This window comes from Ixodes scapularis, unplaced genomic scaffold, assembly GCF_016920785.2.
Source record: "Ixodes scapularis isolate PalLabHiFi unplaced genomic scaffold, ASM1692078v2 PGA_scaffold7__128_contigs__length_106722199, whole genome shotgun sequence".
Classification (NCBI taxonomy): Eukaryota; Metazoa; Arthropoda; class Arachnida; order Ixodida; family Ixodidae; genus Ixodes; species Ixodes scapularis.
Window position 1 is genome coordinate 67,181,984 of NW_024609882.1, and position 14,270 is coordinate 67,196,253.

At 48.7% G+C, this 14,270-nt stretch overlaps 1 protein-coding gene across 1 annotated transcript in view; it reads left to right on the forward strand.

Moving 5' to 3' along the window:
- The window catches only part of LOC115323635 (amiloride-sensitive sodium channel subunit alpha), a 48,555-nt gene that overhangs the window by 2,899 nt on the left and 31,386 nt on the right, over positions 1 to 14,270 (forward strand). The window contains exon 2 of the mRNA XM_042286261.1: positions 13,760 to 13,906. Within this exon, the coding sequence (XP_042142195.1) occupies positions 13,760 to 13,906 (147 nt within the window). The remainder of the gene's footprint in view (positions 1 to 13,759; positions 13,907 to 14,270) is intronic.

A 14,270-nucleotide genomic window follows, 5' to 3' on the forward strand; every position in this document is an offset into this window, starting at 1 on the left:
ACTGGCTGATGATACACGTGATGTCACACGCGATGAGAGACAAAAGTTCCCTCGATGCATTGCGGCAGCGGTAGCGGAGCCATACTGGCTGATGACACACGTGATGTCACACGCGATGAGAGACAAAAGTTCCCTCGATGCATTGCGGTAGCGAGAGCGGAGCCATACTGGCTGATGACACACGTGATGTCACACGCAATGGGAGACAGAAGTTCCCTCGATGCATTGCGGCAGCGATAGCGGAGCCACACTGGCTGATGACACACGTGATGTCACACGCGATGAGAGACAAAAGTTCCCTCGATGCATTGCGACGGCAGTAGCGGAGCCATACTGGCTGATGACACACGTGCTGTCACACGCGATGAGAGACAAAAGTTCCCTCGATGCATTGCGGCGGCGGTAGCGGAGCCACACTGGCTGATGATACACGTGATGTCACACGCGATGAGAGACAAAAGTTCCCTCGATGCATTGCGGCAGCGGTAGCGGAGCCATACTGGCTGATGACACACGTGATGTCACACGGGATGAGAGACAAAAGTTTCCTCGATGCATTGCGGCAGCGATAGCGGAGCCATACTGGCTGATGACACACGTGATGTCACACGCGATGGGAGACAGAAGTTCCCTCGATGCATTGCGGCAGCGATAGCGGAGCCACACTGGCTGATGACACACGTGATGTCACACGCGATGAGAGACAAAAGTTTCCTCGATGCATTGCGACGGCGGTAGCGGAGCCATACTGGCTGATGACACACGTGCTGTCACACGCGAAGAGAGACAAAAGTTCCCTCGATGCATTGCGGCGGCGGTAGCGGAGCCACACTGGCTGATGATACACGTGATGTCACACGCGATGAGAGACAAAAGTTCCCTCGATGCATTGCGGAAGCGGTAGCGGAGCCATACTGGCTGATGACACACGTGATGTCACACGCGATGAGAGACAAAGGTTCCCTCGATGCATTGCGGCAGCGGTAGCGGAGCCATACTGGCTGATGACACACGTGATGTCACAGGCGATGGGAGACAGAATTTTCCTCGATGCATTGCGGCAGCGATAGCGGAGCCACACTGGCTGATGACACACGTGATGTCACACGCGATGAGAGACAAAAGTTCCCTCGATGCATTGCGGCGGCGGTAGCGGAGCCACACTGGCTGATGACACACGTGATGTCACACGCGATGAGAGACAAAAGTTCCCTCGATGCATTGCGGCGGCGGTAGCGGAGCCATACTGGCTGATGACACACGTGCTGTCACACGCGATGAGAGACAAAAGTTCCCTCGATGCATTGCGGCGGCGGTAGCGGAGCCACACTGGCTGATGATACACGTGATGTCACATGCGATGAGAGACAAAAGTTCCCTCGATGCATTGCGGCAGCGATAGCGGAGCCATACTGGCTGATGACACACGTGATGTCACACGCGATGGGAGACAGAAGTTCCCTCGATGCATTGCGGCAGCGGTAGCGGAGCCATACTGGCTGATGACACACGTGATGTCACATGCGATGAGAGACAAAAGTTCCCTCGATGCATTGCGGCAGCGATAGCGGAGCCATACTGGCTGATGACACACGTGATGTCACACGCGATGGGAGACAGAAGTTCCCTCGATGCATTGCGGCAGCGATAGCGGAGCCACACTGGCTGATGACACACGTGATGTCACACGCGATGAGAGACAAAAGTTCCCTCGATGCATTGCGACGGCGGTAGCGGAGCCATACTGGCTGATGACACACGTGATGTCACACGCGATGAGAGACAAAAGTTCCCTCGATGCATTGCGGCGGCGGTAGCGGAGCCACACTGGCTGATGATACACGTGATGTCACACGCGATGAGAGACAAAAGTTCCCTCGATGCATTGCGGCAGCGGTAGCGGAGCCATACTGGCTGATGACACACGTGATGTCACACGCGATGAGAGACAAAAGTTCCCTCGATGCATTGCGGCAGCGGTAGCGGAGCCATACTGGCTGATGACACACACGTGATGTCACACGCGATGAGAGACAAAAGTTCCCTCGATGCATTGCGGCAGCGGTAGTGGAGCCATACTGGCTGATGACACACGTGATGCCACACGCGATGAGAGACAAAAGTTCCTTCGATGCATTGCGGCAGCGGTAGCGGAGCCATACTGGCAATTTTCAGAAGAAACAAATTTTAAATAAATATTATTGCTATATATTACAAGCAAGCTATACCCATAGTTTGTTTTTAAAAAGTATTAGAATTCTCATAATTTTATCGGTTTAGCTATTCACTTTCAAACATGCCCCTCTATCAGTGTGTGTTAAGGCAACTGTCCACCTCTTCATGCCTTACGGTGTATCCTGTCCCCCAAATTTTTTTTCTTGCCAAAACTAAGTGTAGATTCGTTTATACCAGACACTAGACAATGACATATAAAAACATCAGTTGATTTAACAATGTCGACCAGCCACCCTTTGCTCGATCTTATCTGAAATCACCCCGTAGCGTCATGATTCCTTCTGCGTGCGTGATTCATTGCGTCTTTATTTGTTCTTTCTGTGCACGTCACAGCTGCATTTGGTGCTCGTTGATTGTAAACTTGCTGCTCTTCAAAAGATATTCCTTGGATGATGCTAAGATCGTCTGCACACTATTTTTAGGGTGCTCGCCAGCATCCTGAGGTTGTTACGTTACACCGTAATGCCCGAGTTTCACTTATGCCCGAGTCTCTCGAGAGCAACAGACAGAAAAGAAACCGACATCGACAAGCCTCGTAAGCGTACGCGAACCTATCTTTTGCAGCATCGCAATCACTCGTGTTTACTTTATGGGCATCGAGAGACTGCAAGTCTCCCTAAAGGTACTATGGCGTGCATGCTGCACGTGTTTGAGGCGGCTTGTCGGTGGTGTTCGTTTCATTTTGTTGCTCTAGTGGCACTCGGTGATAATGAGACTCTGGCATTAGAAAAATAAACAGAAACATGCGACACCAACAAGACCCAAACGCGCGCAGCATGAACGCGAAGGTATCTTTCCCAGGCTTGTAGGCTTAGCATGCACGTGAAGTAAGCGCGAGTATTCCTGCCTGCTAAAAATACTTTCACATGATGCTGCACATGCTTGGGACTTGTTGTTGTTCGTTGTTGTTGCTACAGTTGAACTCGGGAATTCGGATACTAGCCCTGGCGTGGTTGAACCCATGCCTTTGTCAGCATTTGAACTGTCACCTGCTATGTTAGATTGGTGGAAAGTGCACCCTGGGGACGTTTGCTCGTGATGAGGGTATCCTTCCCGGCGGCTAAGATCTCCCCGCAAGAAGGATTGTCTTCTCACATTACCGGCTTCATTGGGAAAATGTTGCGATATAAAAAGAAACTGCGCGTCAAATATTTTTTGACGCGTTGTCAAGGCTAGCGTAGCGAAGCTTCCAGAGTTTTCCAGCTCAACATTGCTGCGAGAGCAAGCGGCTTCGTCTTGCGTCTCATTCGTACGCGCTCTCATGACAAAAAGAATGAAGCAATGCACCTACGCAAGTAGCAGCGTTAAAGCACCGTGGAAGCTACGCTAGCTTAGACCACGACTGATTTTATTTTAACTGACGACCACTTTACCCGAGAGTTTCAATGCGCCCGCTTTGGTCGCGCCCTGCTTTGCACTCCTCCCAAGAGATGGCGGTGCAACTCAGCTGGTCCTCCGCTGCTGTCTTCAGCTGTTGTATGCTCTTCGGAGGCCTTTCTACGCATCGTATGCTGCCTTCCGCGTTTGCTTTGTTTTATCAAGCCGCGTGTTGCTTTAATATTCTTAAAGCGCGAGCATCCTCCGACCACGGTACTTATTGTAAAGATATCGTATGTTGGGGAGGAACTTGAAATGGTGGTTTCTTTACTGTCAAAATGATATACGCGTGGCGTAACAATCTTTCTCCTGTTAGGATCAGACGGCAGTGTTTCAGAACTTTTAGTTATATAATTCAAAGTTTATAAGCAATTCTCATACATTTTTCACGACAAAATGTCGGCTAACAGAGTCCGCATATACATGGGTGTGAGACATCTGCTACCGGGAACATGCCCCAATTATCGTCATTGAAAATGTCAGAAAATCTCTTATAACTTGAAAATCAGATAACGGTGAGTTCCAAAACTTTGGCATCTGGCTCCAACCGCTAGCGCGTAGTGTATATTTGGCGTTGAAAACTTAAACACAGTTTTCTTTCTATATAAATCATGCTGGGTTTCGTAACTGCGTCCACCTTTCGTTGGGGTTCGTCATGAATCTAGAAAACGCTGCAAATGTTGCATTTAAGGCCCTGTCACATTGAGGGAATACGACGGAAACAGCAACACGACATGTTGTTCAACATTCGGGCAACTACTTGCTCGCACCCCGTGTTGTCCTACACCCCTGTCACATCGCGGCAACAGCAGCACAGTATTAACGACAACGAAAATGTTGCCTCGGTATGACAGCTTTCGGCAAGGAAAACAGCAGCAACTTGTTTTGGACAACGTGTGTTGCCCTGGTCGCTGGCTACGCGAATGTCGGGCTGGCAACACAACACAGATAGCTTCGATCGCAGAACTAGTTCCCTATCAAAACGTCTTACTCAAATAAAGGCTTGGAAAACGTTATTTATCAATACTTACGGCTGGCATGCAGCTTATATAATTTGATGAATGTTTTTACTGCGTAGTTACGGAAGGCTATTGTCGAAATGGTCACAGCTATGGTAGTGAACGTTAAGACTTGTGTTGAAATTAGAACTGCTTAGAGACCAGCTCACATTACTGCTAGTTAAATAAAATGGCGTGCCTGCTCACCCGCTGATAAAGTATAAGAGAAATAATCCAGGAAAGCAAAGATTAAAAAGTCGTAGAATTAAAACGATCGCTCTGATCATAATTGTTGATGCTTGGAGTTTGGAAACAGCCGCTACCAGACATCTGAATTGTTCAAACAATTCCCGGGTTGTTTAGGGGAAGGAAGCGATCACATAGCAGGCGGTAGAAAAAAATACGGGGTTGAAAAATATTTATTTTTCCGATTGTTATGAAGTTCGATCGCGTCGGTGTCGCAATTTTTAAGCACTCTCAGTTCAACTCTACACCACGCTACAAAAACTGCTTTGGGTTACTGCCCGTGAAAACGCAATTTTTGGGCTGAAATAGGAATTGCATGAAACAAATAACCGGACAGAAACACTTCCTAGGGTGGCAGCCCTATGAAGTGATACATGCGCTGTCCGAAAAAGTCATTCGGCGTTCGTTGCCATGGTGACGGCGATGAAAGCAGACGGCCTTTATTCTGCGAAAAAACACTGCGGCGCAGAGATACAAGGTTCATGTTGAGGCGCTTCCCACATGCTTTTCAATGGGCGAAACGCGAACAAAAAAAGTTCGAAATAAGGACTTAACGCAAAAGTCTTGTTTTCTCCAGCGCTTCAGAATTTGACAAGCCTTGCGCAAAAAGTGTGCTTTTTTTTGTTTGTTTGTTTGCCATCCCTCGCCCCGAATTTTTCAATCTGTAACATGGGTCTAAAGTACCGAACTGCCCAGCGCGCTCCGGGTGACATGGTTGTAGATATTGGAAAGTAGCGGACGGTACTCGCGCCCCGACCAGGGCGCCCCTAGCGGCAAGCAGATCATTTCCATCGGTGGGTCCTTTTTAGCCGCTGCATTCAGATTCCGAGACCGGCGGGATTGCCTAACTTTTATCATCTGTTTCATAATTTAAAAAATGGGCTTCACACCTCGAGGTACCGGTAGTGTTTTCTGCCACAAATAAGCTGTGTAATCTATGTTAAAAAATAAAGAAAGAAACGGAAGATGCCAAGGCGTGCCACAAGAAGCCTGTAAAGCAGTTTGCAGGCTGTGCCGTATCTGTGGTGTACAACACCCCCTTGAGTTGTCGAAAATCGTATGTCGGGCAGACGGGTAGATGTATCAACGAGAGGGCGAGAGAACATGCGTGGTCATTAAGACAGTCCCCGTCGGGCAATCTGGCAGTGCACTGCGATAGGTGCCCATGAAACCCGCAATTGGAAAGCACAACAATTCTCGGGAGTTACGCAGACAAAACTGACCCAGAAATTTACGAGGAATTTTGCTTTAGACAACAAGGAGAGAGCACACGTGTCAGTGCGCGGTCACTACACCTGACAGAAAGAGCCTTTGTTTCTGTACGAGCAGCCAGATAGGCGGTACTATTAGTATGTTTTTTTTTAAATAAACTTTTAGTTGTGAGTGCGCCACGTCTTTGTCTACTTCTTCGTCTCTGTTTGTTCGGCTCTTCCGTCCATGTACCAACTAGCCTACCTTTCAATCTCAATACAGATTACGTTCGTTCAAGTTTTGCGCCACAGAAAAAAAACTATTCCGGAGTTTCTAGCGCCTTAAATCCCGTCGTAATAATGAGGGGTACACTAGTTCCGCGCCACCCGTCGCAATTACTTCCCGACAAGTAGGCAGCGACGCCCGCTAGGTGGCAGCGAGCAATTAGAGAGCCTGTATTCCACGGAATTTCCAACTGCTCCATCTCTGAGTTACGTGGTTTATGGGCCGCATTTGCAATCCGAGGTACAAGTGACGAACGCTTTGGTCGTCCGCGAGCGTCTCCACCTTTCTGCCTGCTTTCCTCCGAGCCACGCGATGACGCAGCGCGTGCCCACTTACGACCTATCTCCGATGGAGGCCTCCGCCATTAAACTGCCAACGCTCCCTATGGTTTGTGTTGGACTCTCTCTACGATCTAGGCTCTCTACGAACCATGAGCGACAGTGGCGTCGCCGCCGGCATGCTCCTTTCCCGTAGGGTTGGTCGTGGCTGCGACCACGGCCTACTGTAATACTGACCTGCCCGCGTAAGACTGTGCCAGCGCGCACCTTGTGGTACATGGCCGCGGCCCTAGTGTTTTGTCACGCCATGACTTCGCAGCGCTGCATTAAGGCTTTTTAAAGCGAGAGCTTTGAGGAGCTCACGTTGCAGAAAAGGCGGCGTCGGCGTCGGCGGTGTGGGACAGGAAAATCATGACTGGTCGATGGGGTCATGAAGCCAAAGCCACATGACCTCGTGCGAGATTTTCGAACAACCCCCTCGCTCACGTGATGTCACGCGTGAAATGAAAGTGATTAAAACCATAGAGGTATTATAATATACGCTAGAAGTTCAACTGGCGCTAGTAATAATGAGACTTTTCAATGCGAAAAATTGGACGCAGACAGCAACCAGTCTACTTTTGCTGTACTCCTGTGCATTCCCATGGAAAAACACGCGTGCATTTTGTCTCTTCGCCGGAAAATAACATGGAACTCATTTGTTATCGGGGTCGTACCGAATAGCATGTATTTTATTAACATTGTAAAAGTGTAATTGTTTTAGTTATCGCATTTTTGTCATCAGTGAACTATGTTTAACTTCGCTATATTTCAGGCCCAGGGCTGTGTTTCACAGCAGGTGTCTAAAACCAAGCGGCGGTTCTAAGCAAAATAACAATGGGAAGGAGTATAGAGTGTGGTCAAGGTTCGCCAGCATTCCGGTGACGCTTATATATTGCTAATGTGCCAGTCCTGTCACTATATGAAAATGAACCAGTCGTGCATCCTTTTGAGCAGATAAAAACATTAAAAACGTAAAGAGTAAAGTATGTGGGCAATAAAAGAGTGTCTCTTTGTATTTTTTTTCTCTGCCGGGCAGCTTTTATTGGGTACTTGTACTTGGGGATTTAGAGTGTGCGGGTGATGTTTTGAACGTAGAACAAGCATCTTCGCAAAGAGCAGAAAAAATAAAGCAGTACTTACTTATCGAAAATCGAAATACAGTTTTACGTAGCCTTCAATTTATTTCGATCGTACATGCACGGGTAGTTACTGATACAGCGTTACTGCGTCGTTCTTGCCGTCTCTCTTGGTTTTCCAGATTTCCTTCGTTCGCTGGGCACGTATATGACCCATGTTGAAAAACGCCGACGTCGTCTTCGCGCTAACAGTCTCCGACAGTGAACATAAATACATGCACGAAGCCGTTGTAGCACCATTTTTAATGCAATGAATTAGAAAGACAAACGCCGTAATTGACCAAATATTTCGTCTGCCTTACTGAGAAATGTTCCAAGCTCCCTAGTACGTACCTATTATTCGTAATATTTGTCCTTATAATCGAGCGCAGGGCGAATATGCACTCACTTTTTTCCATAGAAATGCATTACCGGAAGTAAATTTTTGACTGATTGCTGTCTGCTTCAATTTGCCACAGCACACTAGCGCCATTTGAACCTCTAGCGTATATTATAATAACTATGTTTAAAGCATGATATGTAACTCGAAGTAAAGGCCTCCGAATGTCTCAAATGATTTCACTTCATATCTTAATTCATATGCCTCAAAGGAACAATTCGAACAATTTTAGGCGAAAGCGGGGTTCAAACCCATGACCCATCGGTTGCGAGCCAAATACTCTACCACTAATCTACGGAGACAGGCTGTCTCGGCTTGGGAACGAGGGGGGTTTATATAAAGCTATCACATTCCACTTTTGAAGGCGGAGCTCATGCATTTTGTAATTTTTGTGTCGTAGGGTATCCGCATTTCGAACGAAGACGCACAAGGCGCGGCGACCTTACCTGGAGGCTGGTCCTGACTTCGCTTCAATTATTCGCTTCCAATCGCGCGCAGGAAGAGGGTAATCAGGCATGAGACGTAAGTGAAATTCATCGTATTCGTGCGCTTTACGGCGGCATGGAAAGTTATTTATGGGGGAGGTCGTGTTAAGCGAGACTTGAAATACAATGTGCCAAGAAATGCTAGCGATAGCTGTATCACGGTTGCGCAATGCGAATGGAATGGTGCCATCACGTACTTGAAGACGGAGGTGCGACGTGGTTACTTCTCATAGCCGTCGCGGTTGGCATCTTGGATGCCACTGACGACCACCACGAGTGCTCGGTGATCTCCGAAGTAAGTGGTTAAGCACGGGGAAGTTTCTAAAACCATCCAACATTACGCGTAGCAACTAGATACTGCCAAAGTGGGATTTCGCATAACGCGAGTAATGTTTAATAATAAGTGTTAGAAGCGGAAAGAAAGACTCTTCTTTCGTCGTGTCGTTACTGGCGGGATGAAGGGGATCCACGTTCTACTCTCTCCGTCTCCGCGCTACTCGGCCGACGGGAAAACCCGACTTGCCTGGCCTCGCGCCATGGGTGAAGAGAAGTGCTTCTTCATAGCGGCGACGGTAGGCCAAGAGTTCAAAATCTCTGCGAAGTGTTGCCCGTAAAGCTACTGCTCTAATAACAAACAAAAAAAAATAATAAAAGAAACATATAATAGGCAAGGTTTACGTCTGCGGAGTGCAATTGTCTGAAACGCTAATTATTTCCCCTCCCCTCAGGAAACTATCGGACCGGCCACGAGCCCTCAAAATTTCTTATACCCGCCGGGAGGAACACTTGCATCACTAGCAAGCCACCCCTGGGGACATTAACCTAAGCTGGAGGAAAGTAGCGTCTGCTAATGCATTATGACTCTATAAGTCGTATCGTCTATTAGTCGTCGTAATTAGAGGGGATTCAGATTCAGATTCGGTAAGCGTTTATCTGCCATAAACAGCGGAGGTTAGTTAGGAGATGGCTCCGGTATTTTGATGACCTGAACGCAGGTGGCACGTCACTAAGGGAAGAAGATGGTTAGATCTATGAAGACGTCTAGATTGGCCTCGTAGACGAAATCCACGAGGCTTCGCAAGGCGTCTTTTCTAACTGGTGGTTCTGGTGGGTGGAGCCAGTCGTTCAAAGAGTGGGCTTGGTTGAGCCGAAACTTGGTCCCTGGCCTCCTTGTAGTTGGGGCAGCACCGTAGGATGTCGTGCATGTCCGAGGGTTCTCGGGTTTATATTTGGCGCATGTGCTGGACTTTTTATCTCTTCTTCCCTTGCAAATCCTGGCCGAAATGCGACCGTCGTTCATCGTGATGCGAGTGAGGATGGTCTTATCTTTACGCCCGAATCCCTGAGACAGGGAGTAGGGCCTGGCGGATAGACATTCCTACAGTGTGTTTTTTGTAAAGGTTCTTAATCTTTGTAGGCTCCCCTTTGGGTTTCTATTCTGTTTGACCTTAGGATCTTTTGCTTAGAGGAGAAGAGGCAGCGTATCCTTGACGTCACGTGACTGACGTCACGTCATGTCACGTCACGTGACATCAAGATTTCTGTTAGATTTAGCGGGGAAACTGAATTGGTGTAGAGATCACGCGACGTCAGGTCACGTGACATCAATTTTACCGCTAAATTTATCGGTGAAACTATTGGTGCATAGGTAATGTGACGTCAGGTCATGTGGCATCAATTTCCCCGCCGACTTCGTCGGAGAAACTTAATTGTATAGATCACGTGACCTAAACAACGCACTGTGACCTAAACACCAATTCAGTTTTTCCGCTATATTCAGCCGAAAATGCACGGACGAACGGACAAAACATTGGGATCGGGGGGGGGGGGGGGGTTCATAAAAAAACATCAATGGCTTTAAAATAAAAAGATTGCCGACCTGCTGCATAGCAAAGTGGCTGCCTTGAAAAGTAATATAAAGTTTACGCATGAGAGAGACGTAGAAGTAATGTGCCTTCATGTGCTCTACTAAGGTTGATGACATCCGGCCCTTTTGTTCCGCACACTTGTTTTATTTGTTCTAAATCGCGTGAAATGGCATCTCTTTGCACGCGCTCTTATCCTTGCTATGGCTACAATTTGTTTTCGCCAATTTCTTTGTATTTCTTTCTGAGCCCGTGATGTCGGCATCAGGAACAACAGTGGATATCATCACACTATATGGAGTATTCACTGGACGCAGTATTTGTGGGTGCTGTTTAGAGCGGATACTCAGAACGAGCTCACATCGATAGTCTGCTAAAACCGGCACCCTTGATGGTGCGGAATGCACGTTGCAAAAGAACTGTGAACGCTCGCCATCAACACGCGCTCAGCATTCGCGCACAGAGCTATGGCCAACAGTGAATACCTCTATACTTCGTCTCACTTTAGCATGAAGTATTGTTGACATGGTAACCCTGGAGCCGGGGAGAATAAGCGACGTAGGACACACAAAAAACTCCAAACACAGCTAAGATTTTATTTCCCCGTCACGTCCTTATATAAACCTACGACCAAGTGACACAGACAAAAAGAAAACAAACGTTTGTCAACAAAGAACCTACGTACGGCCAAGCGAAGCAGACACAAAAAGTTTGACAACAAGAAACCTCAGAACGAGGACACATGATATAAGCAGGTATACTTCTAAGAAAGAACCACCGGAAGCAGGGTGCAAAGGACAACCAGGTACGCTTCTAGAAAGACCATGCGACGCAGACACAAAAGGTTTGACTACGAAGAACCTCAGAACGAGGACACATGTCCTACGTCCCTTCTTTTCCCCGGCTCCAGGGTTACCATGCCAGTATTGAACCAGCTCGTCTGCACCGTTGCCTTAGTTACTATTGTTAGATGCAGCAGCTAAAAGCGCGAGCTATTTCCTTTGGATGAAGCCTTGACTGCTGCACGAGCGCTCGTGCAGCGAGCGCTCCAGTCAACGCAGTCAATGCTACCCGCTCTTGCTTGCGGAACCTTCGCAGTCAGTCCATGCCACCGTGGTTCATGCTTAGGTGAGACCACGGTGTAAGATACCCTCTTTACGTGAGGACTCTGCCCGACGCGGAGCGACCAGATAGAGCCCTTTCACGAGCGCATGCGCACGGCCAAGAGTCCGCGGCGAACTAGAGTCACTCGCTGAAAGAACGACGCATCTGTGAAAAAAACATAAATAAAATACCTCGTCGCCTTGATATAGCACGAGCTCTTTGCTCATAAGTGTGCGAAGGCTGCACGAGAGATGCCATTGCAACGAGATATATTATTTATGTTTTTGTTTTTTTTACACTTACGTCGTATCGCCAGCGAGTGACGCTAGTTCGCTGCGGTCTGTTGGGCGCTAGAGTGCCTACATACACACGCGCGCTTTTGCTTGAGTGGTGACATCTCAGCCATTTTTCAGCCCAATCGTTTTTTTATGCATCTTGAAGTGCGTGCAATCCGGTGTCACTCAGCTCGAGCGCGTAGCTTTGGCTAATGCATAGACGCCATTTTACCGCCCAAGTCACGCACCGGGTGCGCGAGAGCGTCACGGGCTGGCATATTCAGGACAACAATGGATGTCTCCACCCTGAGACAGATTTTTGAGTCGGGGCTCTTGTAAAAAATTTAAGAAAAACTTGTCCCCTGCCCGCTCCCGCTTTCGCACCGCAGGCTTAACCCAATTCCAATAAAAATGAATAGGATCATGTGATCAAGTGAAAATTTCAGGAAAAAGCCAATTGGAATTAAGGGGTTATAAATGAAACCAACTATTGTATCGTACAGCCAGTGGAACGGCCCGGGAAAACCAGTGGTACTAAAAGTACCCACCTGCTCGACTCACTGTCCGGCTCCGCTACTAAGACATGAGTGCGTCTCACAGCGGGTCCGACGGTCACTGAATGGCAACCATGAACCATCCAGCCCCGCCGATCAGTGATCACTTTTATATCCCTCGGCTCCCCTGGAGATCACCCCCGCCACCATGCGGGGGCACCTCCCTACGTGGGAAGTTACGAGGGGCACCACCTTTATGATAGCTTCCCCTGGTATGGACCCCGCCTCAGGGGCTCCGCTTCCATGGGGTAAGCTAGGGTTCCCAGGCCCTTTTTGTCCCCCCCGTCCACATGCGGAACCCCAGTGCTAGGGTTCCCCATCCCAGGTGGGGGGGTTTTCGCCAGAGCCTCCGTTGCAGCAATAAAGCTGGCAGGGCGCACCACGAGCAGGTGGAGGTTGACTTCCCACGCGGCAACAACCGCGGGGGCTTGCGCCCCCCACCCTGAGACAGACAGACATGTAGGCACCCTATTGGGCGCGCGCATGCTCTCGTGAGAGGACTTTATCTAGTCGATCGCGTCTCATTGTTACTCGCGCCAGTGTCCTCACCTAAATAAAGCCCCTCTATCCTGGGAAAAGTGGCGCCATTCATTGCTGTAGAAATGCTCGAGGCACGTGCCGCGCGCCACTTCTGGGAAATTCGTGGCGTCTGATATTTAGTTCAGTTACACTGTAGTTCAGTTACAGTCAGTGCTGCGCTGTGCCGCCATGATCCTCCCAAAAGCTGCACGTTGCACGTGCCTCGTGCATCGACGTACCTTACGCTAATTTTGAAGCATGAAGGGGCTTTACACCTAAAGAGTATATATCTTATACCCCTGTCAGACGGCGCTCTAAACGTCTTTTTCACTAAGCTCTTATATAGAATTGGCCAATCAGCTCGCGATCTTGAGTGCGCACGTGCCCTACGGCGTGAGCTGGTTCGCCGATTTTATAAAGGAGCTTGTTCTAAAGGTCTTTATAATGAACGTCTGTCAAGGGTATTACACCGTGGGTGAGACGAAGTATACACGTTTGCAAGTCCGGTCTCAGGGCGCCGCCATCTTCCTCAGTGGGGTGCGCTCTCGAGAGCGGCCATAATCCGATTACGACGCCTTAGCAAGGCTTCGTAATCGGATTATGACTGGTCCAAGCGCACCCCAGACAGGCAAGTTGGCAGCGCCCTGAAGCCGGACTTGCAAACGTGTATAGACGGAAGGATATTGAGGCACCCTACGTCCAACCAACGTCTTACTGTTGTGAAAAGAGGTTTCAGACACTGGCTCGTTCAAGTCTCAAGGCGTAGAACGCATTGGTAATACGGTTGCAGACGAGGGAGGTCGAGTTTCCTGCCGTCACCGTCTGCAACATGAACCCGTGGAGGAAGTCTAAGGTGTGCAACGAAGACAGCTTCGTCAGCAAGTCGGCCAAGGCGCTCATCGGTCAGCTCTGCAACAGCGTCCCCAGGAACGTCGCGGTAAGCGAGCATGAAACAAACCTGTCCAGGACATAAAGGCGTTGAAATGCTCTTCTCAGTTTAACATATTTTATGCGGAGCGCAAGTTCCTCTCCTTCTTGCACAGGGGATGCGACGATGTCAGAACGCCGAGCTATTATTGGCTTGTAAAAAAATAATGGGTAGATCTCAAGGCATCTAGCATTGAGGTCTATCCACTATATTTCAATCAAAGCCAATCAGAGCTCAGCGTCGTTTTGACGCGACCGCAGCTCCTGCACAAGAAGCAGATGACTTGCTCTCCGCATAGCCATCGTGCGTTGCAAAAAGGGTGCTTACTGCCCTAGCCTACTATATACTGAGAGAGTCTGGGAGAAGCGGCCGC